At 59.0% G+C, this 14,453-nt stretch overlaps 1 protein-coding gene across 1 annotated transcript in view; it reads left to right on the top strand.

Annotated features, from left to right (window-relative positions):
• The first annotated feature begins 6,032 nt into the window (after positions 1-6,032).
• Positions 6,033-14,453, top strand: part of ABLIM2 (actin binding LIM protein family member 2) — a 142,803-nt gene continuing 134,382 nt past the window's right edge. The window contains exon 1 of the mRNA XM_072803070.1: positions 6,033-6,160. Coding sequence (XP_072659171.1) covers positions 6,151-6,160 — 10 coding nt within the window. The 5' untranslated portion in view covers positions 6,033-6,150. The remainder of the gene's footprint in view (positions 6,161-14,453) is intronic.

Raw genomic sequence — 14,453 nt, 5'->3', positions numbered from 1 at the left:
GGAGCTCCCAGGAGCTGGGAAAAGTGCAAGGAAAGACCCTCCCGAGGATTGGGAGTTTTTCTGTGGGGAGCATGGCCATGCCAGCACCTCAGATATCTGGCCTCCAGGATAGTGAGAGGACAAATTCCTATTGTTTTAAAGGGCTGCATTGCGGTGCTTTGTTACCCCAGCCACAGGACGGGGTGCATTCCACTGGCACACTCCAGTTACTCCCCGGAGGCCCAGCCCAGCTCTTCCTATCTCTGGCCTCCAGCACAGGAGCTGGCATACTGTAGGTGCTCAGCCAGTGCGTCACCCTGCCTCTGAGCTCGCTCCGTCCCTCTCACTCCTGACTCTCCTCGTCTGCTTCTGCTGCCCAGGCAGACGATTTAATTAGAGGAAAGGTTTGTGGATTGGCAGCTCTTGCACAGAATCATTTCCAGAATTAGGACCATGTCTTCTACTTCACTCCATCACCATGACCAGCCAGCTCTCGTGACTTCTCTGTGATTGCAGAGTGCTGTCCGGTCGACCCAAGCACTCAGAGTTCACCGGGCAGTCGAAAGTGTGGAGTGACTGGCTCTGCAGACGAACCGTGCACCTGTGACCCGCGTCAGCACCCTTGCCCTCCTCACCTGCCCGCGGAATGCAGGTGAGCGGCAGGTGTGTGATGGCGGGGCTTGGCTGGCCAGCCCAGGTATATGGATGTGCATTTGGGAAAGCAAGGCTCCAAGATGTGAGTCACATGTTATTTTTACTCTGGGTTTCATATGGCATGCTTTTAAATTATTGAGTAGTTGGAAAGAGCCCACAATGAAATCATATTTCATTTGTTTCTCCACTTGGCTGTGAAGGAAACCCATTCTCGGGCTGTATTTGGAGGTGGGGGAAGGTAGGAGAGCCCTGCAGCTTTGGCGAGAGTGAGCCTGGAGGGGCCCCATGGTCATCCCAGGCCACTGGATGTTGTCCGCTTCCAAGGGCTGTGTGACTTCTACTGGGGGTTCCTGCACAGTTGGGTTTTCAGGGCAACACCTTTCGAGACCAGGCCACAGGTGAGCCCAGCCACTCCGGGCTGCTCTCTGCAGAAGCAACTTGTGGGAAGCCTGGGCAGACCCAGGGCAAGGGCGAGGATGTTGGGAGGGGGCTCAGGGAGTATGACCTCTTTTCCTTTTGGTAGGCTGAGTGAGAGGTGGCAAAAGGGACCACAGTGGGGAGCATGTTGATTCCATAGGTCAGTGGCTGTTCACTATGCTGGAGACTCCAGGATGTTCTGCAGACCTTGAGATGCTCAGGACACCCTGGATTACTCTGGAGACCCCAGAATGCTCTGGAGACCCTGGGATGACCTAGTCTTGCCTAGGTAGGCCTGACATCTGTTGCAGGAGCCAGATAGAACCCAGATGGCAAGACTGGGGAATGATGTGGCAGTGACAGGCAAGGCCACAGGGAGCAGAGGTGGCCCCTGGCTTAGTCAGGGGGGCTTCTCCAAGGGGGGGACTTTCCATTGAAGTCCAGAGGATGAGCCTGCGCTATCCAGGTAAGGGTGGGAGCATTCCTAGCAGCCCAGGGGGCAGCAGGCCTGGCATGGCTTGGATCTGATGGAGTAGGTCCCTCTGGGCCATGCACCTCATTCGTGCCCCAGGGTGCTCAGCCTGGTCACTTGGCCTCCCCAATGCCTCTTGGCAGTGATGCCAGACCCAGAGAGCACTGTCCCAAAGCCCATAGGCTCCTTGAAAGGGCCTGGGTGTGCCTCCCAGCTATTCCATTTGGGAATGGTTGGCAATTGGGTAAGCTAAGGCCTTAGTTTCCCTATCTACAAAATGGGGATGATGATGGGTTCACTAGCACTGAGGTTTCCAGGTCCTAACTGCTTGCCTCACCTGGCTGAGCTGTGGGCATTCTACTCAGGGGCAGTTTCCACTGGCCCTCCGCTCCCATTCCCTGAGTATGAGGCTGGCTGCACTGGGGGTGAGACAAAACCCCTCCATCCAGGCTCTTTTGCTGATAAGTAGCCCCTGGCCCATGGGTCGCTGGCCCCTCTCCCTCCCTGCCACTCCTGGGCTGGCCTCAAGAAACCCAACCAAAATCTCTACCTGACCCAGACTGCTGAGGTCGGCACTGCCATCCAGCTGTGCCCAGGCCCATCCCACCATTCAGCATTCTGTATTTCCCAAGACCTTCGTGCTCCAGAAAAGGGCAATATACATTTTCAGGACAAATGACCCTAATTTTGAAGTAATTTGTAATCCTGTGGAATAGTGATAGGTGCCTGTGTTTGTCACAGGAGCATTTATCATGAAAAGAAAAGAGCCTTTCCCCGGGGGCTCTTAATGTCCCCTGCTAGTGGCCTCCTGTGCAACCTGGCACCTGCCTATTGGCACCAGGCATGTCTATTGGGGCCCAGGTGCTCTGACATCTTGGCCCAATTACACTGCCATCCTCCTTCAAGCACCACCACAAAGCAGCGTCCACACCCAAGAGCCTTCTGATCCCACGGTGGCCGTGGCAGCACCAGAGGCAGCATGCCAAGTGCCCGAGGCCCTCCCAGAGGGACAGAGACCGGTGCTCCGACCCAGTCCACAGGAGCCTGGGAAAGCTCAACCCTTTCCGCACTTCCCCCAAGTGAGGCCTGGCCAGGCTCTGTCCCCGTTCCAAGCCTATAGGGTAGAAGACCACGGTCCTGCTTTCAAGTGTTGTGGGAGGAGTAAACCAAATGGACCCTGTGAGTTCTTAGATGGACAGATGGGCCAAAGGCATATGCAGCAAGAGTGGGCATGGAGCTGGGTGGAGGGGCCAGTGGGGCCACTGCCTGGGGTGTCCTCCTGAGAGGGGGTTGAAGGGACCCCCCCAAATGAAATGTTGAGGTGGGAGGACCCCCAAGGAGCAGGTGAGACCCTACATTGGCTGCCAGTGGGGCGGGCCATGAGGGTGTCTCTCTTTCTGCAGGAGGTGTGAGCCTGGCAAGAGGAGAGAGAGAGGAGGAGGGCAAGCTCCACCGCCTTATGGCTCCTTCTGCATCTGCACCCACTCAGGCCTAGTCGTCTCTCTGAATGTACATACTTTTAATAAATATCAAAGGGTTTGGTTGGACTGTTTGTCTGGGACCTCCTTGTGTCAAGGAGCCCCCATGAGGGCCCTCTAACACCCTCTGCCTCAGGGCCATAGGTGGCAGCATTTTCTACAATGAATCACATGATTTGAGAAAAAAAAAATTCTTGTTTTCATCACTAGAACAGTGCCCAGTACATTAAAGGTATTCAGTAAATGTGGATGGACGAATGGATGGGTGGATGGATGGATGGATGATGACAGATGGATAGATGGATGATGGATGGATGAGTGGATGGATGGATGGGTGGGTGGATGGATGATGGATGAATGGGTGAGTGGATGGATGGATGGATGGATGGACAGATGGATGATGGATGGATGGTTGGATGGGTAGTTGGATCGAAGGATAATGAATGGATGGATGGCTGGTGGGTGGATGGACAGATGGTTGATGGATGGATGGGTGGATGGATGGATGGTGGATGGGTGGATGAGTGGGTGGATGGATGGATATAAGAAATATGCATGAGAAAAGAAAATGGTCTTTGGGGGAAGTGATGGCATGCACCTCTCCCAGGTCTGTCTTAATAACAATAATGATAATGACTATTTTTTATGGAGCCCTGACTTCTTGCCAGGCTCTTATATTACTCCTTTAACAAGTCCTACTGGGGTTGAGATTGTGCTTTGAAGGATAAAAATATGAAGCACAGAGAGGGCAAGCAAATTGCCCAAGGTCACACCTGGTTCACACCCCCAGGGATGAGAATCAAGTCTGGGTGAACCAGTGTCAGTGAGTGCAGTGCAGGAGAGGACATGCAAGCAGACCTGCCCCAGTGGAGCTCCCCTTGCTCAGGGACCCACTGAACAAGGGCAGAGGGTTGGTGGCATAACTACGGGACCCAGGTCAAGCCCCTCCCTGACTGCTAACTTGCTGGTGACTCTGGGCAGGACTTCCTTGAGTCTTAGGTCCAGTCCTTGTGAGAGAAGAGTGCCAGGATCCCATGACCCTGAGGTCCTTCCAGGCTGATAACTGCTGTGACTCCCCTGTCGCTGCTGCTGTTTGACAGTGGCTGCTCAGAGAAGCGAGGCCACCTCCATGAGGAGGCCAGGGGTAGCCATCCAGCAGGCTGAGCTCTGGGACCAGCCAGGAACCCAGCCACCCACATCCATCCTCTGACTCATGGGACATGGCATCAAGTGCCCGTTCACACCTTGGTTTTCCCATGGCCAGTTGGTGCAACGGTGGCCTCCCTGCCATCGTGACCAGGCTCTGTGGAGGAAATCATGATTCCAGAAGGCTCTTAGGAGCCTTTGGAGACATAGGGATTGGGTGGAGATGGGGCTGATGCTGCTGCCAGGGAGGAAGCAGGACGGGGTGGGGGTGGGGCTTGGCAGAGAGCTTCCTGAGGAGGGTGAGTGGTGGCAGAGGTGCTCCACCGCTCTCCTTTCTCCATCCTACTCTCCCTTCATTCAACAGGTATGTGTGGAGTGCTCGCTCACTCTGGACCAGGCGGTGTGCAAGGCACCGAGGATCGTAATCAAGGTAGGATAACAGCAAAGACATTCATTGGTCTTCACTTGGCAGCGCATGGCATACGTCAGCAGGTGCAATCCTCACAACTACCCTAAAAGGTGGGAACTATCTACTTCAACAAAGAACGCTGAGGCAAAGCTAGGCCCCCTGCGCTAGCAGGTGAAGCCAGGCTCCCTCTCCCCCAGGACCTCCACCCCTGCTGGCCTGCAGCTGCCCTAGCCAAGACCGAGACCCCCAATGGAATGCTCTCCGCCGATGGCTCCTTCACTCAGCTGCGTCCTGATGCCCACATAGGGGCGGGGTCTTGCTCAAGGTCACACAGAGGGGACGCTGGGTCAGGAGGAAGACATTTGACCCTTTCCTGGGCTCCCCATCAGGGTGCGCTTGAGTTCTGGGATCAAGGCCCCAGTGGGCAGGGACCCAGCCAGGACGGGCGTGTGGCGCCGGCGCCCACTGGCCTGGCCTGGGGCTGGTTCTGCCGGACTCCGGCGTTCCCCGGAGGCCCTGCTGGGGTAGCCCAGGGCCGGATGCTGCTGAGGGCCGGGCTGGAGCCTCCGCCCCTGCATCAGAACTCCAGGCAGAGCCCACGTTTCCTGCGCCGGCCCTCCTCCTCTTGCCGCCAGCATCTCCCAACAGCCTTGGCCCAAGCCAAATGTCCTGGGGCCACCTCGGCTCGCAATGCCAGGTCCCCGAGACTCGGCCTCCTGAACGCTCCCCAGCCCAGCCTGCACCCCAAAGGCCCCCTTTGTCACTACCAGGCACCAGCGGGCTCCGCCGACTCCCCTCAATTTCCTGAGGCCCCGCACCGTCCGGTCCGGTACCGGACCCCGCCCTGTGCGGGGCGCCTGACGTCACAGGCGGCGGGAGCGACGGCAGGGGCTGTGGCCCGAGCCTTCCACGGGTGGGACGCAGCACCGCGGGAGCCGGAGGCACACCCGCGCCACATTCCCAGCCCGCGCCCCGCCGCGCCTCAGTTTCCCTGTCTGCAAACTAGGGAAGGTGGGGGTTGGCCCAGGTGTCCGGGGCCCCTGCAGTTCCACGACTCCAGAGGAGCTGCACCAAGCTCTCGCCCCGGGGCCTCCCTCCGCGCCGCTCGCGGGCTCCCGAAAGCCGCCGCCGGCCTGGACGCCAGCCAGGCGGCGAAGACAGCCCCCGGGACCCACCGGCGGCTGCGGGAGGCCGCAGCGGCGCCGCCGGCCTGCGCGTGCGCGGGGCGCGCTGCCGGCCGGGACTTGTAGTCCGTCCACGCGGCGGCTGGGCCGCAAAGGCGGAGCGGCGGGGGCGCCGAGCCTACACTTCCCAGGGTGCGTCCCGCCCGCGGGGCGGGGCGGGCGGGGCGGGGCGGGGAGGGCGGGGCGGCGCGCAGGGGCGGGGCCGGCGGGGGCGGGGCCGGCGGGGCGGGGCGGGGCGGGGCGGGCGCGCCGGGGGGCTGCGGCGGCGCTGCGGGCGGGCGCCGACCGAGCCCAGGGCCGGCGCACCCGCGGACCGGCGGGCGGGCGGGCGATCGCGCGGGCGCGGCACCTGCGGGCAGGAGCGTCGGGCTGCCGCAGCGCCGGACCGCCCGCCTCCCAGCTGCCGCTGAGATGAGTGCAGGTGAGTGTGCGGATGGAGGGACCAGCGCGTCCCCGAGCCGGATCGCGGCACAGCATTCTAGGGCTGCACCTGCAGCGCGGGGGAAATCACCCAGGGCTCTACCCAACTTTTGCCCCAGGGTCTTGCGGACCCTCGGGGCGGGCCCTCAGCCCCCTGCCCCTGCGCCCGGGCTCGTGCAGGTCTGCAGCGCGGGCTGGGGACCCCTTTCCCACCGCGCCGGCCAGGGTGGCTGCGCCGGGCTGTCTGGAAGGCGCCACTTTTTTGCTTCTCACGGGTCCCAGGTCGCTGCAGGTTGGAGAAGGCGACCCTACGGGCCAGGGGCGCAGGGCCGCAGGGCCGCAGGGCCGCAGACCCTGCTACGGAGAGGTGTGATGGCACTGGGGGCTTTGCGGCAGGGGGCGCCGCCCTTGCGCGGCTCTCGCGCCGCGGGAGCTGGGGGGTGGGCGTCAGGCCGACCCCGGCGCCCCGGGCTCGCCCGCTGCAGAATTGGGGACGCAGAGCCTGCAGGTGTGTGCGAGCCGCCCCATCTCCCTCCAGTAGGCATCTCTCCGGCCCGTCACCCCTGCGCATCCCCACTGCTGCCTCTCCCGCCGCACCCACCGTCTCTGACAGCCTCTGTGCGGCCCTGGAAAATCCCACATCGTCACAAGCCAACCGAGCCTATTGCGCTTGGGGAAACTGAGACCGACAGCAGGGAAGCCTTGGCAGGGGAGTCTGATGCGCGGCCGGAGGAGCCGCGGTTCAGAGAGTCTCCGTGGCCTGGAACCGGGCAGGGGGGTTGGTCCGTACATTCCCTGGCAGGGAGGGGCCGTCACTCCGTTTTTCAGGGTGCGACCGACCGAGGCTCACCAGGCTTGAGTCACTTGCTCAGCTCACGCAGTGGGGTGCGGATTCTAACCTGGTGCTCCCTGACTCCTACACTGTCTCCTCTGAGCCTGTCGGGCCACAGACTGCAGTATGGCCTTTGGCCATGGTGCAGAAAAAAAGCCGGGACAAGCTGGGGGAAAAACCAGCCTGGGGGAGGGAGTGTGCATTTGGCGAGTGCTTGCTCCCTGCTCTGGGTTTGGGAGGGCTGTTTCCAGGGACCCATCTCCCAGCAGGGGGAATAGTCTCCTCCCCCTCCAACCCAGGAAGGAGGGACCACACTGGCGGTGGGCGTTGGGAGAGTGGCTGAGAGCAAATGGCAGGCAGCGGAAGGCAGCATTCTCTAGAAGAAGGTTTCTGAAATGGCCAACCTGTTATCTGGAGGTGGCTGGGGAGCAGGGCACCCCAAGGCTTGGCAGAAGCTCCAGACACATTTATCTAATGGCAGGTGGGGGTAATGGCAGGGTGCACATAGGGTAATTTTAGGTCTTCTGTGATCATAATTGATACCTCTGGTCCCTCCTGTAATCAGGGGGAGCCCTGGAAGGAGCACTGGCATTTGTGGTTGTCCTGGAAGAAGGGCTGTATGAGCACTGGAGGCCACGGGGGAGGTGTCATGATTCCCAACGAACAAGGGGATTGGGGTTCAACCGTACTGTCTGCCTGGTGGCAGATTGTGATCTTGGCAAATGATGGCACCTTCCCGAGCTTGGCTTCCCCAGGTGTAGAAGTAGCGCTGCTCCTAACCTGGAGAGAACGAGATACCCATGGGAGACTCCCCACAGAGTAGGTCCTCCGTAGCTCGTAGCTCGTGATGGTCACTGCCGGATGGTCACGTTCCCCTCAGTCTTCCTGAGTTAACTCAGCCCTTTGGAGCTGCCCATGAGTCTGCTCCCCATCTGCCTGGGGATGGGCTGGTGCCCTAGATGTGTCCTTCGGCCATCCCTTGTACAGCGCGATGGGGGAGAGCATGGTCCCTTGTGCCTTGCACCTGGCTCTCGTGTCTGGCCATCGTGCACACCTGACAGGTCAGCGACTTCTATCACCAATGAAGGCAGGTCTCCTGATGCCCTCCTGCCAAGGAGACTGGCATTGTCCTGGAGCTTGGTGCCAGCAGGTGTGGGTGGGCATCACTTGGTTCAGCGTCCAGCTGCCCAGATGGGCCTTTGGGTCAAAGCCTGAGGTGACCTATACAATCTCCCTGGGTGGGAGGCTCCTTTTTCTTTTATGCCACCAGGCCTCAGGCATGTCTTGCTTTAGTCAGATGACCTGGTGCACCTTTGAGACTGCTTGGGTATGACCTCAGGGCCCCATGAATCTGCCTACTTATTTGCGGCTCGTTGATTTTGGGTGGCCGGGGAAAGTGTCAGAGGTGGCGTTCTGTATCAGGCCTAAATCCAAATCCAGCGCGCTAGCTATGGGTTCCCTGTGCCTCAGTTTCCCCTTTGTAGGGAGGGAATGTCCTTAGCTTGGCATGCAGCCCTGGCCCACTCATGTGGGCCATGAGGTGGTAGCCTCATAATGTTGCAGCCTCTGGGGTTGCAATGGGCAAAGTGGGGATAGGGAGGGGACCTGAGCTGGGAGGGGCTCCAGGGTCAGCTCTGCCACCAGTGGGTGCCAGTCCTTGAGCAGACCTCATGTTCTCTGTGGGCCTGGATGCATGCCATCCCTTGGTGGCTACACCCTGGCAGGTGGGAGTCCCCGAGGTGGTCAGAGGTTCCTGGCGGGCTGTATTGGTCAAAGCACCACAGACAGGGTGGCTTAAACCACAGATTTTTATGCACGCACTTCTGGAGGCTGGAAGTCCATGTTGAAGGTGCGTGCGTGTGTGTGTATGTGTGTGTGTGTGCCGGGGAGGGGTGTTGGTTCCCTCTGAGCCCTCCTCCCTCCTTAATTTGTAGATGGCTGTCTTCTCTCTGTGCTCACTGAGGTTTCCTTCTGTATGTGCTTGGTCCAAATTTCCTCTTCTCATAAGGACACCAGTCATATAGGATTAGCAACCACCTGGCTGGCCTTATTTTACCTTAACTACTCTGTGAAGTTCCTGTCCCCAAATACAGACTCATTCTGAGATACTGGGGGTTAGGACTTGGGCATGTGAATTTGCAGGGGGGCATCATTCGGCCCGTAGCGGGTGCAGGGCCAGCTGGAGAGCCTGGGTGGCTGTTTCCGTCACTGTGTTCATGGCTGCCGGGCTAGGATCACAGAGCTGGAAGGACGTAGAGGATGCTGCGTCCAAACCCATTCATGCACAGAGGGGGACCAAGGCCTGGAGAAGAAAAGGCAACCGTCCAAGGTCATGCAGAGAATGTGGCAGAGCCAGAACCTGAGCCCCAGGCCCCTACCCTGGTTGGCGCAGCGCTAGATATTTGGAACAGAGGCACATCCCTTCATCTCGTCCAGGTGTGGACAAAGACGTCACCACGAAGATGCTCACGTCAGTACAGCAGAAAGTTGAGCCACCTACATGTGGAGGGCACGGCGGGTACCAGGCAGCCACGCAGTCACTCGCTCACTGGGCAAGGGCTTCCCACACCCACCATGTGCCCCGCGCACTCCGGGTCTGGGTGCGGCCGTGGGTGACAACACGCACGGTGCACATCCTGCTGGAGCTTCTCACGGTCTGGGGGTGGCGGGGGGCATTCTAGTGAACGGTGTGTGAGAGGCTTTAATGTGGGGCGCCGTGCTTGAGCAAACCAGTTTAACTCAGCAAACGGAGGGAAGAACCTACGTCATACGTGATCTCAAGTCTGCAAACTGAGATCATGGTAAAGGAGGAATATCAGGAAGGACACATGTCCAGACATCAGCAACCGTCTCCCTCTCTAGGGGGGAAGAGGAGAAAGAGGTTTTCCCACTTTTTGGAGGTGGAAGGCATTAGGGTGTTTCCCACGGGCCGAGGCCCTGGTGCCCGGTTTCCCTGCGTGACTCATTCTGAATTAGGGACAGCAGAAGACAAACCATCCTGACCCAAAAATACATCTGAAATTGCCTCCAGAAAGGACAGTTGTTGCCCAAGAACCAGCTGGTGCTCCCTAGCTCAGCATGGGCATCTCTGAGCTCTGCACTGTTGTCCTCTGAGGTTCAGGGTGACTCCCTAACCTGCCGCCCGAGACCCTTCGATTCATTACCATTTCTGTCAATAAGGTTGACTGGGGGTAGATGGCATATTTTCTAGAATCAAGTTCTGATTTTGATGAACTCTTAGCAAGTCCAGTCTTACTGTCCCAGAAAAGGGAGTGTGACCTTCATGTTTGGAGAAGTCACCTGTCTGATGCGCTGAGCCTCCAGAAAGTCATCTGGAGCGTGGGAGCTGGCCAGAGAATATGGGTTCATCTGGGTAATGAAAGGAGAGGGTGGGAAGGGCTCCAGCCGGTGGCGTCTGTCCTGGCACCGGGCCTTGGCCGGGCCAGCAACGGTTGAGGACAGCAGCAGCTGCCAGGACTCTGGCCCCTGGTCTGCCCCGACAAGGGGGCTTCCTTGCACCCCTTGCTACAGGGGACCTGGTAAGTCCTCCTCTGAACTCCTGTCTGTTGGGCTCATTCCAGCTCTGCCACCTGCTAGCAGTATTGATCACTGAACCTCTCTGCGCTTCTGATGCTTCCTCCGCTTGGGGTCTCCACAGGGACCAAGGGTGCAGGTCCTGACATGTGGGAGAGGCTTGGAAAGGCAGTTAAAATAGTCTCAGTAGGAGAGCACGGGTGGTGTTCAGACAGTAGCTCGCTTTTTGATCATGCTCACATGGCGAGCTGCTGGGGGGGACAAACCAGATGTGTGCCGCCTGCATGGGCTGAGAGCAGCGGGCCCCAAGGCTGCTAGGACGCAGGGCAGAGCAACCTGAGCGGAGCGTCTTTGTTTACTTGAGGATGTTTCCATCCGCGAGGCCTCTAGGGTGTCGGGCAGCACCCTACTTCAGTGTCACGGCAGCCACGGCTCACGGGACGCTCCCTTGGGCCCCACGCCTGGCCTGATGCTCCTGGATCCTCACAGCGCTTCTTGGGGCTGCTGGGGTGTCCCCAGTTATGATGCCCAGATGGGCTGTGGGTCGCCTGGCATCATGCCGCACCACTTGTGAACAGCAGAGCTGGATTGGAACCCCGGTGTGCCCAGACACTCATCTTCCCTACTGGGTGGGCTCCGTCTGCCCCCACCCTGCCCCCTGTGCCTGCATCGTGGGTGATTTACTGCCCTTTCCTGATGCGTGGCTGAGTGGAATGGATAAGCCTTGACCATTTAGGACATCATGGTAACGCTTTGTGCTGACGGGGGGCTTATACGGTCCATCTTCTCACCTGGGCCATGAACAATATTTGCATTTTCCAGGTGTGACACGTGCCCGTGCCTCAAAACCCAGCTCTGCCTCCAAAGTGCATGCTCTTTCCTCGCCTTCTGTAGGGACTCCTACCTGGGGTCATAGCACAGCCCAGGGTCCGCTCCCACACAGCTCAGACCGTGAGAGAGACTTTTACCGTGTCAAGCCCGTGTGCCTCTCTGTAACCTTGACCCTCTGGCCCCAGCTCTCCCTTCCACCAGGTCCTCGAGGCCTTCTAGAGCTGTCCATTCCCACTGCAAGGCAGCAATCACGGCTGTCCTATGCCTCTGCTGCAGCTCCCACTGGTGGTGCCGGAGCTCCCGGGAATCCCAGCCCCACCGACCCGGGCTGCTATGTGACCTTGGACAGGCTGTCTTCCCTCTCTGGGCCTCAGTGTCCTCATGTGTAAAGACAGGGGCTACCGCCATCCTCAGAGGTGCATCCCACTTCCTCTACTGTTTCCAGAGAGATTATATGGGTTTGAGGCTAACCCAACATTTCAGGGAAACATGGTCCCCCATCATCCTTTTCTGCCACCTAGACCTTCTCTGACAATTTCGTAGCAGGAAGCACTTGCCCTTTACACAGCAGCTCCCTGGTATAAGGGGGTTTCTCCGCAGCCTGCCAGGGAGGCCACGTCAGTGAGTGTCTATCTGGTGCCTGAGCCGGGAGATCTGAGTGGTCCCTGTCCGTGGGCAGGGCTGGGGAGGGTGGAAGGTGTGCCTTTATGCTGGATGCACCAACGGCAAGCCCTACTGGGTGCCGGGGCTGGTCCTGGGCACGTATTGCCCTCGGTGGGCTTCTAGGCTGCTGGTGAGCCAGGCATACACTACACAGGTTCTGTCGCAGAATGGCGTGTTTCGGGGTTTCATGTGCTGTTTGCCTTCCCTGCCTGAAGATTTCTAAGCAGCAAGGGACACCACCTTGATGGCTTGGAAAATACAGTCTATGGTTTTGGGGTCAGGCTCACCTGGGCTCTGGTCCCAGTCGTCACCTGCTAGTTGAGTCCCAGTGACTGGATCACTTTATTGCTCTTTGCCTCAATTTCCCCATCTGTAGAGTGGAGATAATACCTCCTGCTCTTTATGATTGCTCGAGGGTGCTGGGCATCCAGGGCACCAGGAAGCAGGTGGAATGGTCTTTGTCACAGCTGTCCACACCCTTCAAAGCTCAGGGCAGATCTCAAGCTGCTCTCCCAGACAGCCCCCACGGACTGTCTAGAGCAGGGGTTCCGTGAGCATCTGGCCAGTGAGGGGTTGAATGGAGGATGACCTCGGGCCCTCTCTTCATACTCAGCCTCCCCCAGTGTTTACCATCATCCTGGGCCAAGGGATCCCAGCCAGGCCTCTATCTGACCCTCTGCTTCTCCTTTGACCTCAGTGGCCCCACACCTTACTGGAAAACGGTGTCTCCAAGTCCCAGTTGGCCATTGCAGTTGTGCATGAAGTTCAAGAAGGAGGAATGGCTGAGACCATCCCCATGGCCCCCACCTAAGTTTCAGATACTTCAGACCCCACCCCATGCCTTGTGACTGTCTGAGTTCAGGTTCCCCTGGGGACAAGGACGTGGATGCAGGCAGATGGCTGGGGAAGTGACCCCAGGAAGCAGGGGTGGAGAGGGTGAGGGGTGAAGTGGGGGTGTTTGAATGGGTGGGCAGCTGCTGTGGGCCTGCTCCTCAGAACTGTCCCTTGCGGGGAGTGGGATTCTGGGGTCTTTAACCTCCAGGGTGAGGGACGGATCATGGGTGGGCATAGTCCTACCCTGCCCTGTGTGGGGCGAGCAAGGGTCCACCGGCTGGGGAGGCCTCAGGCTGCAAAGTAAGGAGACAGACATTTGGGCTTGTGATGCAGAGGGGTCAGTGAGCACCTGTCCCCATCTGCCACAGGAGACCTAGAGGTGGGATGAGGACAGGTGTCACCGCAGCTGCCACTCCTGCAGAGGCTCCCACGGGGACCCGGAAATGATCCAGCCTCAGCCTGGTCGGGGCCACCTCTGTTCCCAGGCTTCTAGGGTTCAGCCGTTCCAGAATGCTGATTCAGTCTTTCAACGACTATTTATTGAGCACCTACTGTGTGCAAAGCACAGTCTTTGCTCCTGATGCCCAAACACCCTTGCTCGCACTGTTCCTGCCGTGTTCTCCATCTGCCTCACTGTCCCCCATCCTGGAGGTCGTCCTCCTCCATCTCCCCAGCTTCCAAGCAGAACTCCAGACTGCTGGGGGCAGTGGACAGAGCTGAGGTTTCCTGCTGAGGACCTGGCTGTGGTGTGGCCCCGGGCCAGCTGCCGCCCCTCCCTGAGTGCCTCTGATGGTGCGGGGAGCTGAGTAGTGGCCCCCACCCAACATGTCCCCGTCCAGGTCCTGGAACCTGTGTGTCTGTTGGAAAGAAACTTTGCAGATGTGATTAAGTTAACACTGTGGGCTGGAGGAACTACTCCATGGGCCCCTTGTAATCAAGGGACCTCAGGAGAGGGAGGCAGAGGTCTGAGGAGGGAGGACGGAGGAGGGCCCTGAGCTAGGAACCAGGGTGCCTCCTGAGGAGGAACCAGCCCTGCAGACCCATTTCAGACTCCGGCCCCCAGACCATAAGGGATTATGTCTGCTTTAAGCCTGTACGTCTGGGACCATTTGTCACAGCAGCTGCCTGACACCCAGACAGATGGCCTACCTTCCCTGTCTTCCCTGCTGCTGGGTTGGGAGGGTGGTGACATTTTGCAAAGTGGGGATCGTTCCACACCTCCTCGGCGGTGTGGGGCTGTGTCATGTCCATGCGTGCTTGCAGCCAGGGCCTCCCACTCCTGGAGGTGTTTGGGGAGCACCTTCGTGAATAATGAATGAGGGAGGACTGCCCTCTGAGAAAGGAGGGGTGAGGAGGGGTCAGTGTTTAAGGGAGAACCTCTGGGCTCGTTCTCCAGCTCAAGTGGGCCTCTCAATGGCTCCGAACACCTGGATGGAGTGCACAGCGCCCTGTAGGGGAGGGCCAGTGCACTGGGGCTGCATGTTCTGAACACGACGCCTATTTCCAACTTCCTGACAGGGAAGCTGGGATGGACCCCTGTGGTGTGTGCCATGACTCACAAGCCAGGATCCAAGCCTGGCAGGCTCCTGGATCCTGACCC

Source organism: Canis lupus, chromosome 2 (assembly GCF_048164855.1).
Source record: "Canis lupus baileyi chromosome 2, mCanLup2.hap1, whole genome shotgun sequence".
In the NCBI taxonomy this organism is placed as follows: Eukaryota; Metazoa; Chordata; class Mammalia; order Carnivora; family Canidae; genus Canis; species Canis lupus.
Note: the sequence above shows the minus strand (reverse complement) of the source record. Positions and strands in the feature narration are given on the sequence as shown.